This window comes from Impatiens glandulifera, chromosome 1, assembly GCF_907164915.1.
Source record: "Impatiens glandulifera chromosome 1, dImpGla2.1, whole genome shotgun sequence".
Lineage (NCBI taxonomy): Eukaryota > Viridiplantae > Streptophyta > Magnoliopsida > Ericales > Balsaminaceae > Impatiens > Impatiens glandulifera.
This window is the reverse complement of record NC_061862.1, coordinates 78,936,993-78,953,759: the sequence shown is the minus strand read 5'-3', so window position 1 is coordinate 78,953,759 and position 16,767 is coordinate 78,936,993. Positions and strand designations below refer to the sequence as shown.

The following is a 16,767-nucleotide window of genomic DNA, read 5'->3' as shown; positions in this document are numbered from 1 at the left end:
ATAAAAATCTTGACATTTAATTTGCTACTTAGTAGTGCCTCATACAATAGGTTAACCAAAATCTTAGACCTTTTAATTTGCTATTATACACTATGCCCGATTGATAAAATCGAACTAACCAAAATCTTGTTTAATAAAAAAATAAATTACATCAAATTCAATTTGATTTAAATTATTGAAATATATTTTAATTTAATAATTCAAAATCAAAGAAGTTGTAGACTTGATCATTTCATCCGTTTCTTCTTTAATTTAGTTATGTGAATGAAAATTTACTTTTATATATATAAATTTTTTTAGACGGTCATAGTTGTTGTGTACTTTTTTATTTTTTTTTAATGAGAATTTACTTTTTGTGGAATAAGAAAAAAAACCCTTTTTTTGTTATTGTTTTCTCCCCCTATATAGATAGACCCACAAGGCCAAAGCACTTGAAATGAAAAGGGTAATTAGAAGAAGAAGAAGAAGTAAATTTGGACAATATCTTCTATAAATGGAATCCAAACAAGACATAAAAAACCGACCTATTTTGAAGTAAATAACACAAGCTTGCTGGCGACTCGGTCTGTAGAAATATTATTTCTCTGTGAAAACTGATGATATAAGAACAGACGTACGACCTCTATTTCCATTTTCAATCGATCAACGGCCGATCAATCCAACCCAACCGCCGACGCATCAGCAGCAGCAGCAGCAGCGAGAAGACGACCTATCTTGATCGTTCTTCTTGCTTGCATAATTGCTTTTCTTTGATCTAGCTAATCGATAGATCGATCATCAAATTAAAATGGTGGGAATAATGGGAAGAATATTAAGAATGTTAGATGGGTTCAAGCCGGTGATGATGATGGTGGTGGTCCAAATGGCGCTCGCCGGAGTCAATGTTTTCTATAAACTCTCTGCCGCTAATGGAATGAGCCTTAGGGTTCTTATTGCATATCGATTTATCATTGCTGCTCTTGTTTTGGTTCCTCTCTCTCTTATTCTTGAAAGGTATTCTATTCTTTTTATCATATCTTTTCTTTTCTTTTGTTAATTAATTCTATAACCCAACTTTTAAAAAAAAAAGAATTGAGATTTTTTTCATTCATTTGTCAAATGAAGAACATGCATTTCCATCAAGTACAAAAATGGTGACAATGAAACTTCCACAAGTGAAATTAATTTTCATTGGAAATTGGAAGAGAGCTTTTAAAGAAATATAATCGATTTAAATGAGAAAATAGTTAATGCATGATTGAAGTCTTAACTATTTACCTTTTTTATTTTTATTTTATTTAGGTATAACATTTAAGTAATTTATTCTAAAAACAAACAATTTTTTAAATAATTTATAAAAATATATTACTAAAACTATTTCATTATAATCTAGCTTAAATAAAAATAGTCTTGTCAAAACTTCAATTCTAATTTGAAAACACTTTAAATTGAAGTATGGACTAATGATGGTGATTTTGGTTAATTTTTTAAATTAAAAAATATATATTTAATCATTTACAAATGAATAAGTATTTGTAAATAATAAAACACACATCTAGTTTATTGATAATTTGATTATATTTGAGAATCTTGTTATAAAGCTTATTGTTCTGCTATTTGTATGGTTAAAATAGGGTATTTTCAAACTTTTTATATATTTAAATAAGATCTTTTGAATTCTTTAATTATTTTGTATGGCTAAGAATCTTCTGAATTGTTTGTGCTCAGGAACAAAAGACCAAAACTTACATGGATCACTATCTGTCAAACATTTTTTTGTGGAATGCTTGGGTGAGTTATTTTATAATTCTTTATTACAAAAGTATTTCTTACCTTTTTATGTTTATTTCAAGAATCAAATTGGAAAGTTTAATTGACGAGATTTTTTTACCTTTAAACATCAAAATTATCGGTTCGATTCTCACATTAAGTATCAGAATAATCGAGTTCGATTCTCATTAAAAATATTTTAAATTAAATTAATGGATAATGAATGCAGACAAAGACCGGTCTATTACAAGTTGGAGGTGAAAAAAATTATTTGTTAATAAAAAGTTTTTAAAAAAAAATTAGAGTACCTTCATGTTTAAGTTTTTTCAAATTCTAATTTTTGGATTAGTCTATGACTTAGAAATAGTTCAAATGAATAATTTATTAAGAACGATTTAAATTGAAGTGAGACTCTGATTTTCTAAATTGTAAAGAAAAAATTTAGTAAGACAAAACCTTATGACGTATTTTCTTTATAGAAATTGAAATGTAACATTTTCTTAATACATCATTTATTTCATCTTGGAATACAATAGAGAATTTTCAAAAACACTAATTAAACTAAATTTAATAATATTGGTATATATATGTAGGGGATCTCTTGCACAAAACTTATATGCCCAAAGTTTGTTGTTGACTTCAGCAACATTTGCTGCAGCCATGGTAAACCTAGTTCCTGCCCTCACCTTTATTTTAGCACTCATTTTCAGGTAACTAAATGAATTTAATTGTAAGAAATACAATCCTCAAATTGAATATTTTCGATTAGATTATGTTGAAGTTTTCAAATAATCGTTCATGCAGAATGGAACTAATGAGGCTGAATAAAGCGTCCGGAAGGGCCAAGGTGGTCGGGACACTAACATGTGTAGGAGGGGCCATGTTGTTGACATTTTACAAGGGTCGAGAAGTCGTCCTTTGGTCAACTAATGTTAACCTCCTTGAAATGTTTAGCCCGCCCGGTTCTTATAATAGTGTTCATTCGGGATCATTGTCGGGTAACAATCGTGTGTTTGGTGCTCTCTTAGCCCTCGGATGTTGTTGCACGTGCGCACTAGGTTACATTCTTCAGGTTTGTATCGAAAATAATTAGATAAGTTTGTAATGAAAAAAAAAGAAGTGTAATTGAATAATTATTTGATTATTACTATTATTGGAGGTTAGGCCAAGTTATTGAGGAACTACCCATGCCCATACTCTTCCACAGCCTTGATGATGCTTTTCGGGGCTTTACAAGCGTCGGTATATGCAATCGCAATGGAAAGAGATTGGTCTGTGTGGAAACTAGGGTGGAACCTCCGACTCATCAGCGTTTTGTATTCGGTACACGACACTTTTTTATTGTTGTCGGAACAAAAAAGTGAAAAGTAAAATTGTATATGAAATCGATTTTTTCTTTTGTAGGGAATTGTGGCATCGGGGATGACTTTTACACTAATGGCATGGTGTGTGCAAATGAGAGGACCATTGTTCGTGTCTGTTTTCAATCCGTTGATGTTGGTGTTGGTAGCTGTTGTTGGATCTCTATTTTTGGAGGAGCAACTTCATGTTGGAAGGTATGTAGATATAAGAATTTCACATTTAATTATTTTTTCATACTTTTTAAATTAGATTAGACCTCATTTATTGTATAACTGTGACAGCATAATAGGTGCGGTTGTAATTGTTTTGGGACTATACATAGTTTTATGGGGAAAAGGTCAAGAGATGAAGAGACAAACAGAACCCGCGCCCTTGAAGAGATCCAAGGAATCAAACAACGCCGAAGAACAACTTGAAGTTGTTGTGTTCGACCACGATCTTTCTACGACATCGAATGAAGATGATGAAGTTAATAATGACGATATGAACAATCACACAATGTTGGGACTAGGCGTGGTTTTGTGCTCCCCTGCTCTTGTGGAGCTGTGCGACGATGGTGATAGCCGGGACGATGATGAATATTTGTCTGTGAAGAGTACAATCGGTGTGGGTGTGTAGAGACAATAAAAAAGTATTGGGACAAAAATAAGAAGTGGAAAGGAGAGACATTGACCTAGATGTGGAATATATTTGGTTTAGTGGTTTTATTTAGAATTAATAGTGTTACCTAGACATTTAGAACCAGTTCATATGTATGAAATGTCTAATCAATTGCTAGTCTTTTGTTCTCTCTTTATAAACAAAACATTCTAAGAGGGTTCAATAATTGTGGAATTCGGGTATGCCTATTCAATATCTTGTTTATGGTCAAATTGTGTCTTATTTCTCATGGTTACACATACTTGAAATGGTTTGTATTTCGTTTGGTGTGCCACCACGGGTATTATATATGTCAACCGAAGAATAGTCACAATGGTTCTTCGCCTTAACCATAAAAGACGCAAAAAAAAACACTGAGCAAGGTACTCGTAATCCATATTTTATTATGTAAAATAATTGTTGTCAAGATCACTATTTCACGATTCAACATTATAGTTGATTTCAAGCACCAAAATCAATGCAATGAGAATCCGCCACTAAACAACCAAATAAATTATAATGAATGATCAGTCCATTCTACTCGAACCCAAACTTGATCCTTGCACCTACTTCTTGCGATTTCCCGGGACCAAATTTTTTGTAAAGCATTGAGTTTAAGCCCTGACCAAACGGCAAAATGGAGACAATTTTTTAATAATTGAAACTTAAACTGTGGCCATATATGGCATCGATTGATATGAATGTATGATAACAATATTAAAAATATAACATTAAAATTTATCATAATATCACTAAACATCAAAATTCTCTATACTGCAAAAAAATACCAATTAGGCATCGCCACCGATATAAAAAAAAAGTAATCATGAACCTTTAATTTGCTACTTAGTGGTGCCTCATTCAATCAGGCTAACCAAAATCTTGACCTTTTAATTTGCTACTTAGTGGTACCTCATAGAATAGGCTAACCAAAATCTTGACCCTTTAATTTGCTACTTAGTGGATGCATATAGTGCCGGATAGAATAGAATTAACCAAAATACTGTTTAATAAAAAATAAATTATATCAAATTACTTTGAGTTAAATTATTGAAATATATTTTAATTTAATAATTCAAAATCAAACAAGCTGTGGACTTTCATAATCGTTTCTTCGTTAATTTAAATTATCGACTAAAATATATATAGTTATGTGAATGAAAATTTACTTTTATACGTACATATAACTTGGGATCCTCTGATCCCAATTTACCATGTTTCTATGTTCCCTTCTCACAAGGGGAGAAGTAATATCATAAATAAAATATCTCCCAATTTATCATGTTCTCTTCTCATAAGGGGAGGGGTAATATCGTAAATAAAAATAATATTTCTTTTATTTATTTCCGATATTACTTCTCCCCTTGTGAGAAAAGAATATAGAAACATTGTAAATTGAGAGCAGAGACTCTCTCTCTATATATTTTAGACGGTCATAGTTGTTGTGTTATACCATTATTAGTCTCCACTGAACGATGTTACACTGCGTATCTTTTTAGTTTTTTTATAAATAATTTGATGAAAACTTGAACACATCACCTTATTTTATTTTTTTATTTGAATGGGAATTTACCTTTTGTGAAAAAAAAACCTTTTTTTTGGTTATGGTTTTATCCCCTATATAGATACACCCACAGGGCCACAACACTTAAAATGAAAAGGGTAAGAAAAGTAAATTTGGACAATATCTTCTATAAATGAAATCCAAACAATACATAAAAAGACCTAATTTTGATGTAAATAACACAAGCTTTATAGCAACTCGGTCTGTACAAATATTATTTTTCACAGACCTAGAGTTGGGTAATGGGTTGGATCAATACGAACCAACACGATATAACACAATATTAGTACGAAATGACACAATACAATATTATCTCATTCGGGTCGAGGGTTGGACACGACACAAGTACGAGACAACACGATCACGACATGATTACGACACGATTATGAGTTTATACGATCGTAACACGGTCACGAGTTAACATAGACACAACACAAGTATAGACATGACACAAGCACGAGTAGGGACGGACCTAGGATTTAGGGTTGGGTGGGCTGGAAAAGGGTGATTTAAAAAATAACGAGAAAATTATGAATAAAACGAGTGGATAAAGATAAGTTTTACCGTTTTTTTAATAATTAGATAAGAAAAACAATGAATTATATTGTTTTTTTTTTTAAATTAGCGGGTATAGTTAAATTTGAATCGTAAAAGAATAAAAATATATATTTTTTCGGAGTAAACTTTCGTCACCCAAGCTTTTACATAGATCTGTCCTGCTTATATATAATTTATTATAGAATGTTATTTAAATAAATAATTGAATATTAAACTCTAAAACTATGTTTATATTAACTTTGAATTTACTAAAGTGAGTATTTTATTAAACAATTAGAATGTAAAAATTACAAAATAAAAAAAAAAACTAATTAATGCTAATTGATAAATTCTCAAGATTGTATATTAAATCAAACCTACATAAAAATTAGTTATAAATATCATAATTAAGTTAACAATTATACTAATTAAAAATATTAAATTAAGTTGACGATTATATTAATTAAAAATATTAAATAAGGGAAATGAATTTAAAAAATAGAGCACAATAGATTGTATATGAAAGAATTAAGGGGAAACAATTTATAAAAAAAAATATAAAAGAATTAAATAGGGTATGTGAATTTAAATTAGCAGTTAGTGAGGTGGAACACTATATAAAAATATGACATATTAAATATTTAGAATTAAAGAGGCTATTGACACAGATTTCTGAATTTATTTAATTTTATATTATATATAATATATGCATACATAATATAAATTATAATATAAATTTTATTATTTAGGGTGAGCTTAAGTCACCTCAGCTCTCACTTATAAACATACAAAACAATATAAACATAATTATAATTAGTCACAAAACTTAAGCGGCTTAACTTAACATTAATATTTTCTCTAAATCTATTCACATTCTCATTCAATTAATTAATTTTATAATTATAATATATATTATTAAAACTAAACATAATAAATTAAAATATTAAAATAATTTATTAACTAAAATAATATTAATTAAAATAAATATAAATATAAAAAATAAATTATATGAATAGAAATGTAAGTTTAGGTATTATTTTTATATTTATTTATTTATTTTTAAAATTTTAAATAATTTATAATTTTAATTATTATTAATACATTAAATAATAAATATATTATAATAATTTAATTTTGATAATATAATAATATATATTTATAATTTTTACCCGTTTTTCATTAAATTATAATATAATAATATATATTTATAAATATATTAAATTTTTACCCACATTTTTCATTTCTTTCCTCAAATTACCCACATCTTTCTCGTTTCCTTCCCCAAACTACTCACTTTTACATTAACATTATCAAATTAAATATATTTTTATTTTTATTTAATTAATAAATTATTAACTAATTTTATTTAAATAATTATTTATAAAATTTAAAATATATTTTAAATAATTGACATTCAAATTATTATTTATAAAATTATATATTAAAATTTATATATACACATCTTACATATTTAACATATTAATTAGTTTTTTAAACAATATATTTAACACATTTAACGTATTAAATTAATTTAAATTTTTTAAATTAAATAATAATATTTTATAATTTTTACTAACAATATAGTTTAATATATAAATCAATAAATATTAATATGAGTGTGTCAGTAAACGACATGACACACATAAAAACAGAAATTGACACGATACGATTGTGTCGAAACTCTAGTCGGAATAACACGAAACACGAATTTAAACACAAGTTAACTCGACACGAATAAACTCATGAATACGAATTAACACAACACGAAAGAGCCGTGAATCATAATATTTTGAGTGGGTCAAGACACGATATGACACACATAAGATTAAGACACAACACAATATGATTGAGAGTCTAACACGACTTGTCTGAGTCAAATATGACCGTTTAGACACGATGCCTAACTCTAGTACGACCTGTATTTCCATTTTCATTCTTCATCGATCAACGCCGATCAACCCAACCTAACCGTCGACGCATCAGCGAAGATGACCTAATTTGATCGTTCTTCTTGCTTGCATAATTGATTTTCTTTCTTGCGTAAAAAAAATGGTGGAATAATGGGAAGAATATTAGGAATGTTAGATGGTTCAAGCGGTGATGATGATGGTGGTGGTCCAAATGGCGTCGCCAGAATCAATAAACTATATACGTTGCTAATGGAATGAGTCTTAGGGTTCTTATTGCATATAGATTTATCATTGGTGCTCCGTTTTGGTTCCTCAATATCTTATTCTTGAAAGGTATTCTCTGTTTTTTATCATATCTTTTCTTTTCTTAATTTAAATCTAATAATACAATTACTTTTCTTTCTAAATTCACTATATAACCCAACTTTAAAAAAAAATGAGATTTTTTTCATTCATTTGTCAAATGAAAAACATGCATTATTCCATTAAGTACAAAAATGGTGACATGACAATGAAACTTTTATAAGTGAAATTATTTTTTATTAGAAATTTGAAATTGGAAAAGAGCTTTAAAAGAAATAGAATTGATTTAAATGAGAAAATAGTTAATGCATTATTGAAGTCTTAACTATTTACCTTTTATTTTATTTTATTTTATTTAGGTACACGAATTTAAACACGACTTGACTCGACACAAATAAACTCGTGAATACGAATTAACACGACATGAAAGAACCGTGAATCATATTTTGAGTGAGTCAAGACACGATACGACACGCATAATTATGATTAAAAAACGACACAACACGATATGATACGATAGAGAGTCTAACACAAAATACGACTTAACTCGACACGAATAAACTCGTGAATACAAATTAGCTCGTGAATACAACATTTAAGTTAGTTCTAAAAACAAACAAATTTATATATAATATAATTTTCTGTAAATAATTTATAAAATTATATTACTAAAACTGTTTCATTATAATCTAACTCAAATAAAAATAGTTTCTACAAAACTTCCATTCTCATTTAGTAACACTTTAAATTGAGTTAGGTTAATTTTTAAAAATAAAAATATATTTAATCATTTACAAATGAAAAAATATTTGTAAATAATAAAACACACATCTAGTTTATTGATAATTTGATTATATTTGAGAATCTTGTTATATATTTTATTGTTCTGCTATATGTATGGTTAAAATAGGGTATTTTTAAACTTTTATATATTTATATAAGATCTTTTTTATACTCAACAAATCAATCATCAATCTCAATCGACCTCTACTATCGTGAGCTCACACATTTTCACATTTCGGTCAATCAAAATTTCATTCATACTATTTTTAACTACCGATATCTCATTTATTATCGGCCTCTTATCCCCCACAAATCCCACTCTCATATCAAGATTTTTACTCTTATCGCGACATCTTTTATCATCAATCAATATTTTATCTTGTGACTCACACTTTTTCATATTCTTTTTATTATTCATTCGGAAAATCACCCGCACATCTTAATCAACATTTAATCTCGTGGCCTCATACACTTTTACATTTTGATTAATCAACATCTCATTCATATATTTTAACCACTAATATCTCATCTATTACCATCATCTTTTATATTTACCGCGACCTCTTTTTTTACCCCACTTCGGTTAACCAACCACTAAATTTCAATCGACATCTCATCTCGTGACCTCACACACTTTCACACACTTTCACACACCGCTTATCCTTATCAAACTAACATCAATCCCTCAATTGACCTCTTATCTTGTGACTCACACTTTTTCATATGTTTCTTTGTCCCCTCGACAAATAACTCACCAATCACAATCGACATCTAATCTCGTGACCTCACACACTTTTACATTTCGGTCAATTAACATCTCATTCATATATTTTTAACCATTAATATCTCATTTATTATTATTCCCCACTTTCGACAAACCAACCACCAAATCTCAATCGACATCTTATCTCATGTCATAACCTTACACCACTTTCACACACCTCTTATCCCTCGTCAAACCAAACATCAATCTCCCCAATCGACATTTCATCTTGTGATTCACGCTTTTTCATATGTATTTTTATCCCCTTGGCAAAGCACTCTCCAACCCTAATTTCGACCTTTAATCTCATGACCACACACATGTTTATGCTCTGGTCATTCAACATCTCATTTATATATTTTTAATCGTCAATATCTCATTTTATTATTGTTTTCTTATCCCGAAAAATCAACCACAAATCCCACCTCACATTTAATCATATTTATTCTTATCGCGACTTCTTTTATCCCCACTTCAACAAACTAACAACCAATCTCCCACTTCGGTCAATCAACATCTTATTTAAATATTTTTAACCACTGATATCTAATTTGTTAAGAAGATGTCTTATATTTACCCTCATTTCGGAAAACCAACTACCAAATCTTAATCGAAATTTCATCTCGTGATCTCACACACTTTCACACACCTCTTATCCCCTCAGAAAACCAACCACCAAATCTCAATCGATATTTCATCCCGTGACCTCACACACTTAATTATCCCCTCGGCAAACCACCCACCAAATCTTAGTCGACCTCAAGTGACTCACACTTTTTATATGTATCTTTATCCCATAGAAAAACCACCCACCAATCTTAGTCGACATCTTTTACCCCATTTCAACAAATCAACAACCAATTTCAATCGATCACACACATTTTATCCCTCACCAAACCAACCACTAATCCCTAATTGACCCTCCTCTTATGACTCACACTTTTTCATATGTCTCTATATCTCCTCATATGCCTCTTTACCCCTTAGCAAATAACCCACTAAATCTTAGACAACCACTTTTACCCCCACTTCAATAAGTCAACAATCAATACCAACTAATCACACACCTCTTATACCTCGTCAAACCAATCACTAACCCCCAAATGACCATCTTCTTGTGACTCACCCTTTTTCATATGCCTCTTTATCCTTTCAGTTGATAAATCACCCACTACCTGACCTCCATCTTGTGTCCTCGCACTTTCAAATGCCCGTCAAACTAACCAATAATTCTGACCTCACACTTTCACATGTTTTTTATTCATTGTTTAAAAGTTGTGCCACCATATATTATATTTACGAAATTTAACATTGATCTCTCAAATATATATAATACTCACTTTTAAATTTGCAGTTTTTGTGATTTGAACTCTAGTCTTAAACATGAAATATAAATACCTTAACCGCTAGACCACTTGAGATTATTAAAATAACTTTATAATTTTGTGTATGTATATATATATATATATATATATATTATATTCAATATTTATTACCAATTAGTCGACATCTTGTGACTCACATTCTTTCATATGCCTCTTTATCATATTTTCACATGCCTCTTGTTTTTCATTAAACCAACTACCAATCTCAATCACATTATCACGCTTGTTATTCCTCTGAAAACCAAGCATCAATCTCAAATCTCAATCACAGTTTCACTCGCCTCTTATCCTTCAGTAACCAATCACCGATCTCAATCGACCTCTAATCTTGTGACATCACAATTTTTTGTTTCCCACCTCTTATCCCTTAGAAAACCATATCTCAATCACAATTTCACACATCTCAACCGACTTTTAACCTCGTGATCTAATACTTTGGTCAATCAAATATTTGATTCATACTTTTTAACCACTCTCATTTGTTACCGACCTATTATCCTTCGGAAAATCACACCCCAATCACACTTGGTTAAAGGGTTGTATTTGTTTTATTAGGTTGCAAGTTCAAAACATACATATAACATTTTTAATTTTACTTTTAACTGTTTCAAGTTTATGGGCGGTCAACCCATGATTCGACTCAATTATTCATTTATTCTCATATATATCCAAATTAATCACAACTCTCAACCCGACAAACCAAAAAAAAATCAAATTAAACATTATTATATATATATATATATATATATATATTAGTTAGTTAAAAATTAAACTTATAGGAATGTCGCACGTTTATTAAATTTTGTGTTATAATTTGAAATATAAAGTCTTACTAGCTTAGTTGGTTAAGGGGTTGTACTTGTTTTTTTATGTTGCAAATAGAAACATAAATATAATATTTTTTTAATTTTAAACGTTTCAAATTTATGAATGGGTTAACTCACGATCCGACCCAAGTATAAATACACTCACATATTTATCAAATTAATTTAATAGAAGGTAATTTAATGTTATTTTAATATACAAGGTATGAGTCCAAAGAACTAATTCTAGAAAAAAAAATATTAATTATTCTAAATTAATAAATAATAACTTGTGATAAATAGATTTGAATGTCATTCGAACTGAACAAAATTCAATTTGGACTAAATATAAGGTTGGATATAGGTTTTGATATAATAAAAACATATATATCATGGTCGGATAATTTACTGAATCAATCCAATTAATTCGAACTCAAGTTAAATGTTTACTAATTTGATCTTTTTGTCATTCTTTAATAAATATTTTTATTTCAAAATATTATTATGTAAATATTTATAGTTAATTTTATTCGAAAATAACAAAGTTGATTATTAATGAATTATTAGATGTATATAATTAAATGTTCAAAATTTTGACTTAATATATAATACATTTAATCTATCAAATATATGATTTGAAGTAGGTAGAGTCGTCAATTTGGGTTAGTCCCGTTGGGTTGGTCCGCCCTGCCAAATAATTTAATTGGGTTGGGTTGAAATATTAGCAACTCATTTGGAAGTGGGCCTACACGGGCCAGCCTGCTCGGGTCGCTGGTCTAGACGGGCCGGGCTTGGATTGGCCCGCGAGTTGACAAAAAATAATCTAATCTAATTTATAGCCTTATAGGTAGGGATGACAATGAGGCGATTCGGACGGGGAATGCATTTACCATCCTCGTCCCGTTCGGTTTTGTTCGATTTCGAGAAATTCTCGCGGGACATCGTTAATAAAATATTTTAAAAATATATAAAATAATATTATATAAACGAATTTTTTAATATAATATATATGATAATATATTGAAATTTTATATTATTATAAAGAAATACTCTTATAAAATATAATAAATAAATAAATATATTGGTGATTTGATATATTTAATTATGTTTTAAAATGTTCGGGGCATAAACGGGGTGAGATCGGGGCGGGAGACACAAATATCATTTTCGCCCCATCCCCGTTCGGTTTTAGGGAAAAACCGTCCCAAACGGGACAATTCGGTTCAGTTTTTGCGAGGCGATTTCAAATTGTCATTTTTACTTATAGGCATATGTCGCATAGCCTTAGAGGATGCTGATGCGGACATTGAAGAGAAAGGCGATGAATGAGAAGGATTTGTCATGGATTATATCTCAATTGATGATATTTAAAGAATGTTGACTTTACTGAAAATATTATTTTATGAATTTTTCAAATTTTAGTTACTTTGTTGAACTATTTGGTCAATTAATGTGTAACGATAGACAAGACTCTTGTTTGATGTGTATTATGATTATTTAATCATTTTCTTGAACTCTTGTTTTCTAGAACTATTAGGTGTAATGATTTTTATTTATTTTTATTTGTAGTGAGACAACCCGTGAGCTAGCCCGTATAACTCACAACTCACCTTGGGTTGGGTTGGGGATTTTCAACCCGCCGGAATGGTGGGCCAGTCCGCCGTCGACCTTTCAAACGATGAGTTTTGGTATGTAGACCCGCCCCGCCATGGGTTAGCCCGTTCAACCGCTCTAGAAGTAAGATATTGAATGACTTAATAAAACCGTTTTCAAACCAAGCAATTGTCCCAATTCAATTAACGGTCACACAAACTTGTGACTTGTATCATAATAATTGTGCAAAAGCTTTCTGAATTGACAAATGTTATTCATGGAAAGAGAGATTTTAAGCACATGTTTCTTAATAAAATAAACTAATATTTCTACAAAATATTTATTTTATAAAATAACCAGACAAAGAAAACTTAGGTATTACAATAAATTTATAAAAAAAAAATATTTATTAATTTTTTTTTTATTTTTTAGGAAGCTAAGATGTCCCTAAGCATTACATCTATCACAATTTAAAGTATTTTAAGGTATTTTAAGTGAAAATTGAATCTGTAATTTTAGTTTCATAAAAATCATTATTACTCTAAACTATCTTTTGTGTTTGTTTGATAATAAATATATATATATACTTTTAATTGATGTGGTGATGATGTAAAAGTGAATGGCGTGCTTATTCGGCCATTATTCGGCCTCTCTAATAAAGCATATTGTCCTTTTTCTTAGGAGTCTAAGAATTAGTGTGACTGCATGCCGAATTGGAAAAAAAAAAACAAAAAGTTTGATTTATTTAAGATTTATTTTTAAAGTAAGAAGTTAGTATTTAATATATTTATAAAAAAAATTGGAGAATAAACATAGTTTTGATTTTTTAACTTAAGCAAAGTGACTCCAAATGCATCCTTTTGAATCTAATGATAAACTAATTTGGGTTCTAAAATATATGATAGAGCAGGTCAAAAATTATTTGAAAGAATCTTGAATGACATTAAATTTGGTGTGTCAATTACAAATATTATCATTCAAGTGAGTTTTACCCAATAAAAAAATGACCAGTTACAAATATTGAGAAAATGGGAGAAGCCAACACAAAATGTTATAATTGAGCCTCATAGTTGAGAACAACATCATTTATACACCTCTACTTAATTGAATAAAATCAGGTATAAATTCAGTTGACTTCTACTTTGATGTCAAGAAAAATGTGAGCACAATCTTGAAATAGCAACACCAATACAATAAATTGACCCTTCATTGTTTGTGATAATTATTTGAAAATAACGTCTCTTTGAGTATAGAATAACACTAATTCGACAAGATATGGTGCACCCAATTATGGGAATGATCTATAATCAAACAAAAATAATACTAGCTAATATGATAAAACATAAGTGGGTGACTACAAATAATGTGGAGATATTATGAATCTAGAGGAGGCCATAGGGGATAGACGATAAAGATGACTCATAGAGAAGTGAATGTTGGAATTATTTCCAATATTTGGGTACATATATTATTTAATAATTGTATATTAGTTGTTATCATAATAAAGATTAAAGCCCAATTAAAGTGATCTATTAAAGTATAAAGATTATGGGGCTTATTTAGACATCTATAATAAATGTGGGGATATATTTGTGTAGAAGCAAAAATACCATTTATTACTTCGTTGATGGGCCGAATAATAAATGGGTATATTAGGGCTAGGTCCCCAAACCCATATAAATAGCATACCTATTTGTTTCTCTCATCGAACAATAAGGTTGATATTCATCTCTCAAGAATATTAAAGAGGGCTATCGATATAGGGTTGGAAGACTTAAACCCCACCCACATCTGACATTCCGATCCAGGTCCAGATCCGGAACAAGAAGATCCAAATTCAGATTCAGGTCCAGATTCAAGATCAAGAAGAAGAGAATAACGAAGAACGGCTTAATGAACCGTTCTGCATTCAAGATCCAGGTACGTTTTCGCAATTATAGTTTATCTCGATTTATCGACATAGAGTATACAGATTATAGACTTAAGGATTAAAGATTTAGACTAAAGAAACTAACAAGTGGTATCAGAGCCATCTCTATGTCTATCTATTGAAATTTAGGTTTATAAGAATTTTAAAACATATTCATATATGTTTTTCATCTATTTCGATCAGAACTAATAAGGATTAGTATAGATCATTGAATTTATAAGGGTTTAATGATATTAATAAGGATGGTCAGAACTAATAAGGATTAGTATAGATCATTCGATTTGTAAGGGTTTAATGATAAGGAAGTTGAATAGGTTTTTTTTGGTTTTTTTTACGAAAAGAATACTTCTATATTATATATTTGTTATTAATTATAGAATTAATTATATTAATTATTATTTAAATAATTAATTAAAGAAATATACATTATATATAATATATACATATATGGAATTTAATAATTATAATTAATTAAAGAATTCAGATTTTAGAATAATAATTAATTATAATTAATTATTATTAATTAAGGAATTAATTAATTATATAATTATGCTAATTTGTTTTTAAAGAATTTGTCAAATTAATAATTAAAGAATTAATTAAGGAATTTAATGTTTTAAGAATTATTATTATTATTATTATTAATTAAGGAATGTAATTAATATATATAAGGAATTAAGGAATTCAGTTTTGGAATAATAATTAATTATTATAATTAATTTAAGAAATTAAAAATTATTATAATTAATTTAAGGAATTAAAATAATAATAATAATATATATAAGGAATTAAGGAATTAACCTAATAATTGATAAATTTAGAATTTCAGGTAATCTGTGTAATTGATTATTTAATTATTTGTTATTATTATTATATTTGGATGAATAATCAATCATGTTATATTACACATTCAAATATATATATATATATTTCGGTCTTTATGTATATATTGTGTTGATTGATATTAAGAAATAATTGAGTGATTAGTAAAATCACAATTATTTGTTTTATGTAACACATATGGAATTTATGCAATTTTTGATACATAAAACAACATTCGGATTTTCGGTATTAATAACACATTCAAAAATTTGGTACAATTTTAGGCCCACTTAAATTTGTAATTATACGGTTGTTAATCGGCCCAAAGGAAGATTAATAATTGGTCGGATTGCAAATTTAAATAATGTACAAATTATTAATTTATAGAACATATTTGTTTTATAAGATTAAGACGGTTGTGTTTGTAACTATGCGATTATTAATCGGACAAAAGAAAGTTTAATAATTGGTCGAGTTACATACTTAAAGTATGTACATAATTTATTTTATTAAATCAATTAATTGAAGCAACATCCTACTAAAGTAGGCTCTCTTGTGAAAGTTAATATGTTTTATAAATTAAGAAGGTAGTGTGTATTATTTCATGCAGTTATTTAATCGGCC

At 28.7% G+C, this 16,767-nt stretch overlaps 1 protein-coding gene across 1 annotated transcript; it reads left to right on the top strand.

Moving 5' to 3' along the window:
* Positions 1-827: 827 nt before the first annotated feature.
* Positions 828-3,789, top strand: LOC124922184 (WAT1-related protein At1g68170-like). Its single transcript, XM_047462920.1, has 7 exons — positions 828-993; positions 1,708-1,770; positions 2,343-2,459; positions 2,554-2,821; positions 2,914-3,072; positions 3,154-3,305; positions 3,393-3,789. Exons 1-7 carry the CDS (start codon positions 842-844, stop codon positions 3,727-3,729), a joined length of 1,248 nt encoding a protein of 415 aa, XP_047318876.1. The 5' UTR covers positions 828-841; the 3' UTR covers positions 3,730-3,789.
* Positions 3,790-16,767: the final 12,978 nt, after the last annotated feature.

Coding starts and splice junctions, on each gene's coding strand:
- LOC124922184 (XM_047462920.1), top strand. CDS start 842: ATGATGATGGTGGTGGTCCAAATGGCGCTCGCCGGAGTCAATGTTTTC. Junction 2,460..2,553: donor ATTTTAGCACTCATTTTCAG/GTAACTAAATGA, acceptor TCGTTCATGCAG/AATGGAACTAATGAGGCTGA. Junction 2,822..2,913: donor CACTAGGTTACATTCTTCAG/GTTTGTATCGAA, acceptor ATTGGAGGTTAG/GCCAAGTTATTGAGGAACTA.